General features: G+C 35.7%; 1 protein-coding gene across 1 annotated transcript in view; it reads left to right on the forward strand.

Moving 5' to 3' along the window:
• The window catches only part of CDH13 (cadherin 13), a 434,526-nt gene that overhangs the window by 291,906 nt on the left and 126,517 nt on the right, over positions 1-16,103 (forward strand). The window contains exon 7 of the mRNA XM_042821675.1: positions 6,304-6,482. Within this exon, the coding sequence (XP_042677609.1) occupies positions 6,304-6,482 (179 nt within the window). The remainder of the gene's footprint in view (positions 1-6,303; positions 6,483-16,103) is intronic.

Genomic DNA, 16,103 nt, shown 5'->3' on the forward strand with positions numbered 1-16,103 from the left:
GATGTACAGTGCGCATCATCTTTTACATTAAACCTTTCACTTCAAGAGAATGTGTTATATTGCTTTATGAGTTATGTTATCTGACTTGTAAGATTACGTTATGAATTGGCAGTTAGAATATTAGATCAGTGGGACTTTTTATAGCTTATGGTCATGATCCAGAAGGTAATTCATGCCTTTTCTTAATAGACTTTACTGGTCAAAAGAGAAGCAAACATGGGAGTGCTGCGTTTTTGCTGCTGTTACAGAATTTAGGCAGAATCCTATTTGGAAAAATTTATCTGGCTTAGCAAATGGTATCATCCATGTCACATCACTTGAACTAATGCAAATTCACTTACTGGCATTTCAAATATATCATTGTCTCGCCTGGAGTTGCAGATACCTGAAGGCTCTTAACATCGTTGTCAATCACATGACTTTGTACCCTGTGGGCTATCTAGAGACAGCACTAGATATTACTCATTCTTAAAAAGCCCCCACCAGCATTGAGTAATTTCTTCTACCTAAACAGCTATATTATTCATGAGAAAAATTTTGCTAGTATTGCTAATGATCACCCTGCCCGTACATCTTCACTATTTTGTTACATTCAACAGAGAATCTCCCGTTATTTCTTCCTCAATTTACATGCTTTCTGGCCACATTAGCTCTCTATGGATAGCAGCCATTCTTCACAATTCTTCATCTCTATTTAGCATCTCTGAAGTTTCTTTTCTGTATCAACAGCAATTTGTTACTTGTTCCACATCTGACATTTAACAAGTCCATCTCTCCACTACTGCTGACTGTGCAACATGTTGGCATGCACGGTGTGCTGATCAGTGATGCCATCTAAACTCCAGCTTAGATAGTACACTTATCCAGCGTTTGCCAGGCATCTATGTAGATGCTGTGAAAAAGTCCCGTGGAGCAGGAAATTATTGCCCCATGCAAATTTAAGATATGCTAAAAGACCAAAGTCATTAATTCTTACTAAATGTCTTCTCTATTGAGAAAAGCCTTCCATTTTTTAATAACATGTGTAAGCTAATAACTGTGGTTGCAATTCAAATGCACTTGATTGGAGACATAATGGGCCTTTCTTCTTATATTTGTTTTGCTTCCCTGGGGCTTGTTGTCTTTAAAGTACAAAATGACAGTCAAACATAATTACTTATAATAGGTGTAGGAGTCAGGAGGCTTTTTTTTCCTTTGTTTCACATTTGGAAAGTTGTTGGGTTTATTTCTACAGCAATAGGTGTAAAGTGCTTTAGAGATGCTAAGAACCCTCTTGTTTTCTTCCTTTTTCTTTTCATTTCTTATTTTCTGATCTCCTTCTTGGGTTAAAACAGCTTTATTTCTTAAGGGTATACTGTTGTGCAACTGATTGTTTTTGATTTACAGAGGCACATCTGAACTTTTAAGAAGTTGTATTTAGCATTCAGCAAACTGATCGTGTTAATTATGAAATCAGACATTTTTTGTAGTATGCATAAGACACAAAACCAATGTAACTCAATAGTCTGAAGATTTTTAGCACAGTAACTCTGATAAAACCTTTCAGTCCTTAAATTGGATAATATTTTAAGTTTAGTATTGACAGTCATCTTCAAAGATAGTTGTCCACATATTCCAGGCCTTTTTGTAAATTCTTCATTTTTAGTCACAGTGAATTACACTTAAATACAGTGAGAGAAATAATCAGAAGATGTTCATCCGAACAGTGTGAAAAAGTTACAAATCCCTGCGTTTTGCCAGATAAGACCTTTGAAAGTAACTCCTCAGTAAATGTTCAATAAGTCATGTTGAAAAGCAGAAGTAAAAATGACTGTATTGCTGTGTAACACCCCACAAAAACCATAGCTCCGAGTACGACGTGCATTGGTGTAGCATTCAATCGTGAATGACAAAACCTGCTCTTCATCAGCTGAGTGGGAGTAGATGTAGTTGCCCACTGTGTAAAAGCCACTAAAGGAATTGGGCACAAAGTCCTCAGCCAGCCTGGCAGCTGAACACAAAAAACAAATTATTAAAATAATTTTAAAAAAATGGTTGGGCCTTTTTAGAAGCAGTTTCATCAATTTACTGAACTGCTCCCAGTGTTCTCTTGGCATCTTAACAGTCAAAAAAGAAAATAAAAGAGTGGGCTGGTGGAGGGACAGGAAAAGAAAAAGAAAGGTTAAGCAGTAAAACAACAACTTCTTCAAGAAACCATCTGCTCCAATCACCACAGAATTGTGCAAGCATTTTGCTTTACGTCTTCATGCCTAAGGGGAGGTTTTTGCCAATACTTCCAAGCCAACTTACAGGCCAAACATGCAATCAACAGATTGATAGCTGCAGTATTTGAAACAGTGAGTTGTCTAGTGGAATATGTGCTGGATCGATGAGGAACACAGAGGTGCAAACAGAGGGCTTGAGAGATTATGGTAATAGTTAAACTGCCCAGAGGGTGTGACAAATAAAGCATGAATATTGAAACGCCATGGAATAACTGTACCTTTTCTGGGAGAGACTGCCTCAGTGAATATCTGCACATCATCAGCAGAACTCAAAAGTTGCTGATTTTGCAGACATTTGTTCCTCAGCTTGATAAGTTAATATATATTGTTTAACATGATAATGTAGCAAGCTGTTGTTTTGTGGTTTGAAAGCCAGCTGCGTTTGATTGATGCCAGGAATGGAAGTATTTATAAAATGACACTGAATTAGAAGTAGTCAGTTTATGGGTCTGGGGAAATGAATCTTTTATGAAGAATAAAACTTTATGATGAAGAAGTAATACTGAGGAAGCATGCATCTTGATTTAAACACTTTTGGACCGGATATATGTTGCAGAGCCTTTTAAAATAAAAGTTAGTGCAGCTGCATTTTAAGGGATCAGATCTCTTAACGTAGTCTTTGTGGTGGCCCATCCTAAAACGTATGGTCAAGTGCATCCTCCATGAATGCCCTAACAGAGATAGTCAAGTTCCTACTTGGAAATACTGTTGTCAGACTTCTCCACAAGGTCCTTGAAATATGCTTTAATTCCTAGTTTAAAGCTGCTGTGATTTTATTTTTTTTTTAGCTGCCAAACCATTCTAATTTTTGCATACGAGCGAGATTTGTTCTGATGTAATAAAGTATGTAGTGCTGTGCTTTGAAATAAATGGACAGCAATGAATTCCAGTTATTTTGCAACATGCTTATGAGAACAAGGCTGCAAGAGAGCTGTGTCCGAGTACAGGCCATTCTCAGCACGGCTGTAGAAGCAGAGTACCATTTGTCAGCTCAGTGCAAGGTTTCCTTTCTGTTCTTAGCAGCGCTATTTGACTTTGGTTATTGGAGTGATGAAGGCATGTAAGTGATGTTTAAAGAGTAGTAATTTTTTTGTGCTGATGTTCATGAACCAAAAACAGATACAATCTTATACAGACTGTAATAATATATAATGACATCTAACAAGGAGTTTTATATGCATTTTTACATCTGTTATGTGAATTTGTGAGAATAGAATAACTTTTACTTAAGCACATCTGCCACCTTGATGGTTAGCTAGATACTAACATTTCTGAACCATAGAGGCAAGATAGACACAAATGGAACTAATTATCTACTTCCCTACTGGGACTAGCACGCCTATGCAAAGTGATGTAAAAGCCAGATTTTTTTAGTTTCTGAATTTATTTCTTATCTCTCTGCAGCAAAGGAATGGCTACACAGAATAAAAGAATGTCCAGTGAATAGAAGGGTTAAAGAACTTAAGTTGGCAAATCAGAATTGTATTCAGCCACTGTATCAAGCCAGTTTCATGCCAGAGTAACTAGAGATTTGTGGATTTACATCAGATTTTAAAATCTGTATCTGCAGTCTTATCGTTAGAAATATTTCTGTACAACTGACTAGAACGACTGTGTAAATAAGATTTCCATCTGAATGTGTGGTTTTGATCACATTCTAAATCTCTGCTGAATATCTCATACAATAGATTAATAATAGTACGAATTTACATTTATTTAAACTATCATCCAATGTACTTGAAGAGCGTAGCATCCCATTAAATTGTGCTTCTTGAGAAGCCATACCAAATATCATTGAATTTCACTTATATTTGAGCGCTCTTTTATATCCCTTGAAGATTTGCCTGTCTTATTTATTTCAGTGAGGTCTTGTGACCCAGGAGACTTTTGTGAAAAAGGCTATCTAACATGAAAATAAACAATTGTCTTCAAATGCAATAAACACATTTGAAAAAAAAAAACATCCATGTGTCAGAAGTTCCCAATGCTTGTAAAAAGAGATGAATGCTCTTCCCTTCAAAATAGAAAGATGTTATTTTTTTTTTTTTCTTTTGAAGAAGTCTCAAACAAAGTAGTTGAAAATATCAGGGCGAGAATCATTTTGTAATATTGGAAAACATGGCATGGCATCCAGTGGCAAGCTTGTTTTTGAGCTGTCTGACCTTTAATCACTGGTGAATAAAACCAACATGCTGTCAGATCTGTTCTATTTCTCTAGGGGGTAGCTCTGCCTGACGTAGCAATGAAGCAAAACCTTTGAGAGCTTATACTCAAGGTCATTACAAGACCTCAAAGATGTACACACCAAAAAAAGCAAAGAAGGAACATATCTGAGCATGACAGTTGTGTTTAACACTGAGTGAGGAAATTGTTTTAGTTTACGTATTATTTGGGGATGGGTTTTTTTGCATCTTTACCACTGTATTTCATTACATTTGATTTTAAGTAAACTCTGCTGAAAGACCTTCACAAAGAATAGAAACTCACTGCTTATCAACATAAAAGAATAGTATTTCTGTTCTGCAGGCAATGTAATGACTTAGGCATTGTCTGTACTAGAAAGTTTTAATCCAGTGTTGTTATTTTGGCACAAAAGACTGTGGATACTGTGGATAGCTCAAATAGCATTATATATTCAATATGAAATGGAAATGTTGTATTTCAAATTGTTTTCATTGTGATATTTTTAAGATATAATTCTCTACTGAAAGTCAGCGGGGAAAAGCAAGTTGGCTAATACAGAAGACTTGAACTCTAACAATGAATTATAATTTGACATTGCGGTTCACGTGTTAAATGATATGTTTTCAGTGCTAAGCTACTTAAATGGAAATTGAATAGTTGGTGGAATTTGATTAAATTTTTTTGGTTTAGATTTTTAGGCAAAAGAGTGAATGCTTCCTTACCTTTCCTATCTGTATATGGTTTACTAGTGTCTTTTGCATTAATTTGTTCTTTTCTTCATTCACTGCTGAAACTAGTTCGCTGATTTCATTGTGACTTTTTTGTTCATTAGGATTTTATCCTTTGTTCAGGCCAAAGAAACACTTCAGTTTTGGTGTGATTATATGTTCCTTCTAGTTAGATATAAAAATGAACATAAAACCTGTTGTGTTTATACCTATAGATTGACTGATTAAAAAATTATAATGGTCTAGGGGTGAATATTGCAGGGTTCAGCCCTGCTGTCTAATTACTTCTTTTCTTTGCTTCCCATAACACAAAGCAAATAAAAGAAGCTTGAATAAAACTCTGTCACCTCTGGTGTGCCTGTGCAAGAGAGAGGATAAGATTTGATCTTGCGATATGGGAGAATGTACTCCATTAGTTAACAACAATATTGGCAGCTTCTCAGTTGTCTCTGTATTAACCATGTTGTAGGAGAATAGTGGGTTTTTTTTCCTCTTTAAATCATTTAAGATTCTGTGCAATCAGTGGCATTAACCCTGTTGCTCTCTATGGCAGAACTGCACGCTATAGGATTTTTGTAATAAAAACAACTTCAGCACTCTAAAGATGGCCGAGCAAGAGAGTGTTCAGAGTGATCAGAAAGCCCAGGAGTTATGTTCAAGTTAGAATTCTCTGAGCTTTAGTCATGATAAAATTTGTCATATTGGCAGAAGCCCTAAAAAACGTCCAACCAATTTTGAGACAGTGCAAAACTGCACAAACTGCAAATAGAAATCTTTCTGTTATTTCAGCATTGCACCTTCACCAGGAGATCCTGTAGACTTTTTACCAAAGAATTTAAAGCATGGAGGATCCTTTAGTGATGTTCCTTATGTGGGCAGCAACAAGGTACTCAAATATGGGGTATTTAAGTGAGTCATTTGTTTGCTGCAAACCAGGAAGATTACTTTTTGTTGTTAGCTCAGCAGCAAGTAAAAATAGGATGAATGGAATTACAAAGTATCACATGAAACTACTTCCTGGCCCTGATGAGATAGTTGTTATGTACTTGTCTGGTTTTTGTGTTTGAAAGTAGCATAATAAATGTGCTTCCTAACTGCATTCTGTTGTCTGTCCACCTTTCCCTTAGGAACAACTGTGATGCGGATGACAGCATTTGATGCTGATGATCCTAGCACAGACAACGCTCTTCTGCGGTACAACATCCTCAAACAGACACCTACCAAACCCTCCCCAAATATGTTCTACATTGACCCAGAAAAGGGAGATATTGTCACAGTGGTGTCACCTGTACTGCTGGATCGTGAGGTAAGTTTCCTATCACAAGATGACATCTTATTGTTTGTGCTCATAACCTTTTGTGAACTGACAAAAAATTAAGTGTGCTGTGAGGAAGGGTGGAGGTTTGGATGCTCAACTGTGAGGAGTCTTTCACAGTGTTCTTTTTATTTCTTATTTTGGTGAAAGAAGTTACGTGCTGTGATCACTATTTATAAATCTAATGGTTCTTCAGTGCTGGACATTTAGTGTTGGCTGATGAAAACAAAGATCTGAAAAATAAAAGAAGGTCAAACTGGAGACAGCAATTATTTGACAACAGAAGAAATAAAAGGCTTAATTGTATGTATGGCTTGCTATGAGGTTGTTACAGTTTGCTTTAAAGACTTTTCTATAAGTTTGTTTGTATTGAGAGGACTTAGTGGAAAAATTAATGTAGTGCTCCATACTTAGTATACCATGGATGTACAAGAAAGAAATAATAAAGGGGCAGACAATCTGCACGTAGTTTTAAGATGAAACGGTGTACTGCCAAAGTCCATGTTGATTACCCGTCATTAACGTTACAAGAGTGTGAACCGGTGGCAAAAAAAATATAGGTGTAATCATTTCAGGTGAAGAGAATGAACTAGTAGTTATCAGAATGTATGAGAACAACAACGCAATTATGACCTGAATAGTTACTCTGTAAATCAGCAGTTCTCTTAATTATATAGGCCTGTGGGCTCTTAAGGTCCTGAAGGCGACCAGGAGTCTTGCAGTCTCCACCAAGGAAATTCAAAGACCTGAACTCTCTGCTCACCAACCTTGCTGCATTTTGGGTGTATGTGCTGATTTACAGCACTTGTCTTTTAAGTTGGTTAGGTACAGGACTATTGAATGCTCTCTGTATTCAGCATGCTATTTCTTATTTTAACTACATGAAAGTGATGCTCATATGTTTTAGGTGAGTAATTTTTGTGCAAGTTTTTCCAGAATTAGACCGTTCTTGGGTAAAATAGACGTATATTATAGACACAAGTTGCAGTAAAACTGAGCTCAAGGCCTGTAGATCTCTCTTCTAAGTTCAGAGGGATTTAATTTTTTTGATATTTGTGTGGCTGGCCACAGACCCACGCCAAAATTTAGTATGTAATCATCACCTCTTTAACTCAAGTTTCCCTTCTTCATTTTTTTTTTTTTTCTGTTTAAAAGCTTCATTCTGTTTTCTAAAGTCACTTTAGGTATTTTTATTCCTAATAGATAACCATTCTCCAGATTAAACCAATTTACTCAAAATTAGAAAATCAATGGAAGGGAATGAATGTACCTGCTTTTTCTGGTATCTTCCAAAGGTTACTGGTGATTCATGAAATAATGATGCTGTCTCCATACAAGAAACCTGGCCTCAGTTGGACTGGTATTACGACTGAGTAGTAGATCCAGAAATCAAGATCTGAATTCTTTATGATTTTTAATAATAGTCAATTCCGTACTTTTACTTTGAAGGTGGCATGGCAAACTGCAATCTTGTTGAAAGCGGAAAGTAATTTAAATTGTTGCTGCAAATGCTGAATGGCTTTTTTTGAGCCAAAACATAGGGCTGTGTAACATTTTAACAGTAAAAACAAGTATTATCTGCTGTTGAAGCCCATTCCAATACTGTCTTGTCAAGTGAAAGCCTTCATAAGGAGTTTTCTGTTTCTCTCAAGATGTTTTGTCCTGTCATCTTTCTGGGTTTGGCTTCTTCTCCCACTTCTGCTTATGTATTTCATGTGTATGGACTGGTTGTCATGCATCCTTTATTGTAACCATCTGTGTACAAAAATGTTCAACATTTTCAATCATAAAAAATAGTTCTGGGGACAAGTGGTCTAATGATCCCATTCCGAACACTTCTGGGTACCAATATAAATATATATATAAATGATTTAGGTGTTTCACATGTACGTAGCTCATGAAATTAAATTAGTGTGAAAGCACTGTCTGCCTTGGATACAGAGACGGGAGTTGCATCTGAAAGAGAATATCTCTGTCTAGCTTCTGCTTAGAGATGAAGTACGTGCATGTCACCACCATTGGAAAAAAGAAATTATTTGCAGGGTGCTAGAAAGCTGATTTGCCACTCCTCTGTAGAATATCAGCTGATATTACTGCCTTGTTATATTTCCTCTGCTGAACCTTTGTAGTACGTGGAGGCTGTATATCAGAACCTTCTGTGAAGTGCATCGTAGAAAGATGGGAAGAAGAAATGGTCACTTCTCTGAAAACCTTGTCAGTAGATATAAGAACAGGGGACAAAAATTGTAGATAGTGGAATTAAATGATAGATCAGCAAAGCTCCCATGAAACAGAATTAGTGAACCGTGGGGATGAACAGTTTTTGCCTATTCTCTTCAGCTCCTAATCTTCTTTTGTCAGCATGCCAGCAAATAATGTGTTATAGTATATGTGGATAGAAAGCAGCAAGTTGTTCATTGAAGTTTTCCATTAACTCCTTGGAAAAATGAATGAATGTGGACAACACAGTTGGTCCTTTTTGATGATTGTGATTGTGGTCAGCTGTGCAGTCAGGTAACTCGATGTAGCTCTTGAAGGTGCACATGGATTTTATGCAGGGAGATTTCTGCTGGAGAATTCCACTCCTCCAGAAACTAGGGTGGGGGAGGGAAAGTTCTGTTACTCTAATGAATCGTTATATTAGCAGTTCAAACAGCAACTTCTAGATTTTACTTAAACTCCAATTTGGGTCAGTTGCTTGTGATTTTTCCATCTTTTGTTAGCTGTATTTATTTTGTTTGAATCATAAAAGCTAGTACCAGTCAAAAGGGGGATTATCTTCAGTTATTCCTACTAAGTTTACTGTTTACAGTCATATTAGCCTTCAACTGAGATGAATTACAGTAGAAGTTTCTCAAGGATAAACATAGAGAAGAGAGAATGCTGTTGTGCACTAATTATGTGTATATGCACCAGCAGTTGGTATGAACTGTTAATAGTATGTTGAGAGACTGATTGAAGTTACTCATTTTTTCCATCTCTTCTTGTAATTTTAACCATAGGTTTTTATGCTTTTGGCAACTTTCAGTGCTGTATAAGACAACTCGACAGCATTTAAATTGCTTTGGCTTTTTTGTAGGTTTTGTAATAATATGATTTTTTAAAATACAGTTTCTTTCATGCTTGTGTATCCAAGAAAACAGGAAATGGAGTTTGTTTCCCAATAGGAGATACTGAGATTTGGAGATGCCAGGCATCTGGCAAGTTTTGAACATGCTGTACAGTTCATATTATTATTTTTTTTTAACACTACAGCATTTTCAGAGCAGTTGCCATGAAATAGCTTCAGAAATTTTCATTTCAGTGCAAAGAATACAAAGGCTTTTGCCCTGAAGTAAAACAAAGTTTGGGCATCCAGAGAGCTTAGTTTTTATCTCTGATTAAATATATGTGGGAGGATCACAGCATGCATAAGTAAACATCTATGCTAACAATGAAAATAAGGAGACAAAATCAAATGAAAGATTTCTTTTTCTGGTAATATTTTAGGATTAAAAATGAATTCTAAGTAGATGCTTTTTAAAACAATAGAAAGGGGAAAAAAATGAACTGGATTCTGATGAGCCTCAGGCCGCATCTGTTTGTTCTTCTAGCTGCACAGGACTGGTTTAAAGTGAAGACAATTTTATTAAGTTCCTACAAGCCTTCAAAATTTGTTGTTCTGTGAGTTGCTGAACTGAGTATATGTGTATATAGACAACCCACATTATATCCACCAAGCTGCGGGGTGCTTTTGATTCCTAATGGCAACTGCTCAGGGAAGCTGGGAGTGTTTCATGTCTCCTAAGAAAGCCTCAGTGCCATGCACAATTTGTATGGTCTGAATTTTCTAGCTTATTTTCATGTATATATTTTTCAGATTCAAAATTATTTTTTCAAAAAAACAATTCAAAATGATTTTTCAGGGTTTTGCAATTCTGATAGGTTATCAAAACCATCCATTTTCATTTTCAGAAGGTGTGTAAGGGCACATTTTTGAAGATTAACATGTGCATTTTTTCTTGAGGGATTTAAGCATCCTTGAATGTGTCAGAGATAAAGAGTGCTAGAGAGCAAATTATACCTCCAAATATCCATTGGAGAATACATTTGATCCATAGATTGAAGAGAAGGATGCCCTTTATGAAAGTGTGTGGTCTAAATGACCCTAAATAGGACACAACACAGTAAAGATAAATAAATAAGAATGAAAGGAATCTTGAGGAAATGTCTTGAGTTTTGTACTTTAGGGGTGGGTTAGGCCATTTCAAGCTGACACTTCTCTGCAGTTAGAAAGAAGTAAAGATTATACGCAGGAGGAGAAAACACTTGTGTTCTTTTAGCATCAGCTAAAATCCTCTATGGAACAGTAATCAGTTTTTCTGCTCACCCACAATGTTGTTTTGCCAGTGTTACAGGTGCCTGCTCAGTAGGAAAATATCTGTATGATTTATATACGTTTTGCATGACTCTAATACTACAAGAAAGCTGCCACCACAGTTAAGGGAAATATTTACTCTTCTGTCTGAGAAGTAATATGATTTTGCTTTTGATAGGAACTGCTGCACTTAATTCTGTTTTTGTTGGGTTTTTTTGTTTTTTTTTTTTTTTTTTAAATATTTCAAAATATCTGCAACATGCTGGGCTATGTTCTGACATGTTGTTAAACAACTCAAGAAAACCAATTCAAGTATTCTCTGATCCTTAGAAACATTGTGCTGTATTCAGTTAAATAAAAACACATATTCTTCATGAGACTAGCAATCAGCATGTCTGTGTGAAGCCATGCCACCATTTCAGTAAGCTTCTCCTATATATTTTATTTCTGAACCAATCTTGGTGCATTGAGATATTGGTTTTTTAATCATATGTACCTTTCCCTTTCTTTATTGCTTGAAAACATGGAGCTGTGATGAGCTTATGCCATAAACAACAAGAAACCTGGAGGGACTCCAGTCCTTCCTGCTGATGCTTAAGCAGATTACTTGCAGTCATGTATTAGTGGACTGAGACTTCCAATTAACTGAATGGCTCTAAGCTTTAAACAATTGCGACAAAAAAAAGCGTGTAGCAGCTAATAAATACCCATTCCTATCCATACATTGATAACTTAATGTATATTGGCAAGCCATTTTTCAAGTCAACATCAGTCCACTGATACGTATTCACCAACATGCTATGCATGAAGGAATGAATGCTTGCATAATTACTCTTATACAGTATTCCCCCAGTTCTGCTGTGAGACGTGAATTACAGTGTTCTTGTTGATAGAGTCTAAGTTCTCTGAAGGCAGAGCAGCAGATAACAGAAAAACCTTGTCCTCTTCTGCCGGTGGACACTGCTCCCTTCATCCGTATTTTCCATTTTGGAGATGTGTGTTAAGCAGTCAATATACTTATTACTTACTCGATTTAAATGCAAATGCTGAACCAACAGTGCACTCATTTTTAATGAAAAGATATTAATCTTTTCGGCAAATGCATTCTACATTTGATCTTCGTATTAACCTCTAAAATATTCATTTTTATTGTGATTTGTTGGAAAACGTATACCTTGGAGCATATCAGCTCTGAGTTGGAATAATTGTATCTTTTTCTCTTCTCTGATAGAATTCCCACTTGCACACTTTTACCTTGTTTTACAATATAGTAAATTCCATAGCTGGAATTCAGTTTCTACAGAGGTTTGATATTTTAGTGACAGACATGGCAATATCTCATTTCTTTTCCATTTAGAATACAAGATAAACAAAGTATTCATCCTTTGCTCTTGATTAATGCATTTCTTATACTATATACTGTATTTTCAGATGCCTGTAAATTTGGGAAGCAGTGGATCTTTGGACAGTTTTTCAGAGATTATTCCATATTTTACTCTATCTTAAATATTAGAAAATTAGAAAAATGGGGAAAATAATGCTTCCATAATAATTCTAGCTTGTGAATGAGCAGGCAGAGGTGGAAAGTGCTTGCGGGTGAGATATAAACTCATTTAAAGTTAAACTTATGATGAACTTTCCAGCATTTGGCCTTAAATGCATGAAGTAGGATGGAAATTTCTTCGGTGTCAGAGTAATTCTGTTTGCTTCCTGCTATAATTTTGATGGTAAAATTTAATCTGTTATTCTACTTCAAAAGAGGTTGTGCAAAAGGGATGTATGAAAGGAAAAATTATATGTCATAAGTAATATCACTCAGGTTGAGAATAATAAAGTTTCCTACTGCCAGAACTTCAGAAAAAAATTTTCATTAAAAATTGTCATTTGCAGAATTGCTATAAATCTTTCATTATATTGTTATTATCTGATTTTACTGTAATTCAATGCATACTCTGACAACAGAGTCTGCAGATTTTGCTCAAAAAAAAAAAAAAAACCCCACCAAAAACCATGTCAGTAATAAAGACCTCACAGGCAGCCATTTTACTGCAAGTTTATTGGTTTTGCCCAGGATGTAAAGAGGTATGAATGGGATTTTTCAAATGCACAGTTTAGGATTTTTGCTTTTTACTGATTTTTGTACGTGTGAAATATCATGAGTTCTCTAGTGATATGTTGCAGAAAGATCTAAAAAACATCTTCAAGGCACTTACTAAAAGTGATACCAAATTATACTAACTGCCCATGGACTTCGAATGGAGGTTGATAGCTGATGAATGTTTTTGTTTTTGGCTGAAGTTTCATTTAAAAATAAAAATAAAAAAAATCAGCTCCATAGATTAGATGTTTGGGTATTAAAATTGCAGTGTGTCAAATGACTAAATGAGGAGAAGTGATGAGAATTAAGAGACTTGGCAGAGATGTGAATTACTGCTAAGGACTGTTAAATAATGGTACATACTCTGTAAGTACAAAGGGCCCAATAGTGTCTGAAGTTCAACTACAACAGCAGTTATTAAAATCATTCCATGTATTTTGTAGATGTCAGGATCAGTGTCAGTTCAGAACAAAGAGAACTGGAAAGGCCAAAGGATAAGGAAAATCTGAAAGATGCATGCTTCCCATTGTCTTCCATCTTCTTCTTAAGGCTAAGGAATATGACTACAAAGTTAGAAGTGTCTATCAGTTAATCCCAATACTCTCTGCAAATATTTTTAGTTTCTATGCTGGTTTTGCTATACTTCAATTAATCCATTTAAAGAAAGTTTTCTGTCCTAAATTCAGATTTTTCACCAAGTATCAGTACTTCTGGACTGCTTGGTTCTTAAGAGAGGAAGATCTGAAATTAGTGAATTTGCAACCTCCATGGCTCAAGTAGAGTTCTTACTAAAAAGAAAATGGAGTTACTTCGTAGTCAACGTGGGGGTAATTGCTTAGCTATACAGAGCAGCAGCTTAGACTACTTTGTGCTCCATGAGAGATACCCTGGGGACAGTTCAGAAGAGAAGGTTTTTTATGCTTTAAAATAAAAAAAAAACAATCAGTACACTCTTTTCTCAAAATACAGTAAAGCTTAGCAGATGAGTGATTAAAAGCTCCATCTGTAGTCAAGAGCAGTGTCAAATAAATGCCTGCATACTTTGTGCTGTCTTGAGCACTCAAACCTTATATTGTAAATTCACTAAAATATATTTGTATGTAAGCTATGTAGATATCTTTGCACAGGAAGGAATTACCCAATGCCAGAAATTAAGATTACACAATGGTCATGTTCCCAGGAAAAAAATAAGAAAATACTCAAATTAAAATTCAGTATAAAAAAAAAAAAAAAATCTAGTTGTTAACTGTGGTTTGTCTCTAGATTGTTTTCCTTCATTCCTTTTTTTTTTTTAACTTAAAAGTGGACTATCACATAAACATGTTTATTTTTAGTGTTCCATTAGCAAATTCAGGTTTCCCAGTGATGTGACTGTGAAATAATTCTTGTGGTATCAGTGGGTCATTACCTCTGATTTCTCCAAATGCTAGTCAAACAGTAGTTCACCATTCTCACTGTGTTCTTTCTGTTTCTGTGAAATATTAGAAAGCGTTTCTCTACATAGTTGTATCAGCATCCCATAGTCCTCAGTTTGTAATATTGAAACACGTAAGGTATTCAAAAATAAAAACAAAAACCAACAAACAACAATAATATCAAACCACAAGCACTACTATCTCTTATAATGAGTATAGAAACATTTCAGAAGCTCAAAACCTAAAGCATAAATGAACCCAATCTTATGGTTGACTGCTATGGAATTAAGAAAGGGTCAAGTTACCACAGAAAAGCTAGACTTTACATGCATTGTGTACTTTTTTTGATTTGGGTTGTTTTGGTTTTTTGTTTTGGGATTTTAGGTTGGATGTTAGGGGGAAGTTCTATACAAGGAGAGTGGTTAGGCCCTGGAACGGGCTGCCCAGGGAGGTTGTGGATGCCCCGTCCTTGGATGTGTTTAAGGCCAGGTTGGACAGGGTCCTGGGCAACCTGATCTGAATGTGTGTGTTTGGTGGCCCTGCTAGGCAGGGGGGTTGGAACTACATGATCCTTGAGGTCCCTTCCAACCCGGGTGATTCTGTGATTCTGTGATTCTGTGGGTATGAAAGCTCTCCATATGATTTTTTTCACATGCTTGAGGATCACTGAATTCTGTCAGTGATCAAAATGCTGTCTTCTATGCATATAATTTAATTTTGCTGATTACTTTTTACATTTTGCTGTTGACATCTTCAATGTGTTTCTGTCTCATAAAATGGAATTTTATTTATTTTTTCATGGCAAACTAAATTTCTTTGAGTGGAAATCCATAAAGCATCGTTCTCCCTGCAGAAGAAGTATTAGCTGATGACTTCAGGACCAAATATAAATCACTCCTAAGAGAGGATATTGCTCACACAAAAGTGATTTGTAAACACTTAAATTAGTGCCATAGTACACCTCCATTTTTAAATAGATGCCTCTGTCTAAAATATGAATTCTGCCATGTATGTTGATGGTACTGTGGAACAGTATTTTATGAATGTTGAATTTTCTTTTAAGTCATATGATAAATGATGAACAGTTATGTTTCCTGACAACATGCACTTCATAGTTTTTATAATAGTGAACTACAGCCCACCCTGGACATGATGATGTTCTTAGCATAGTATGGAAAATGCTTGTCCCCTTAATTTCTCTCTAGAGCATTTCCACTGGGATTTGCATTGCATGCCATTTAGAAATATGCTTAGACAGACCAGGTGACATGCACACTACAGGTGAAGTTGGATTGTATTCCAATGGTGGTTGGGGAGAAGAATTAGAATCTCTAAAATGGGGGAAAATTCTACTGATAGTCATGAATATTTTTCAGTTTTAAGAAGCAACAATGGAAAGAGGCCATAGAATCTGGCCTTTGTTTCTGCAGTGAAGAGGGGGAAAGTAAATTTTGTTCCAAAAGTATTTCAATTTAATAAACATCTGTCATGTATATTTAAAACTGCCATTTCAGGATTGTAATTATATCATCTGAAAATAAGTCCTTCTCAAAAGAGAATTGAAGTGACAAGCTGAAGAAAATGAAACATGACATTGCTTGTTCTCCTTTCGTCCTACAACTAAAATTTAAATTGAGTTTCTTCTTGTCAGAAAGTATTTTAATTGGAAATTATTTTTGATTGCAGTTTTCAGAGAGGGATGGGATTCTCCTAGTAGATATACAGGAGTTGTTCAATGTCTC

This window comes from Centrocercus urophasianus, unplaced genomic scaffold, assembly GCF_019232065.1.
Source record: "Centrocercus urophasianus isolate 14NV4802_14NV808 unplaced genomic scaffold, USGS_Curo_1.0 seq_2, whole genome shotgun sequence".
In the NCBI taxonomy this organism is placed as follows: domain Eukaryota; kingdom Metazoa; phylum Chordata; class Aves; order Galliformes; family Phasianidae; genus Centrocercus; species Centrocercus urophasianus.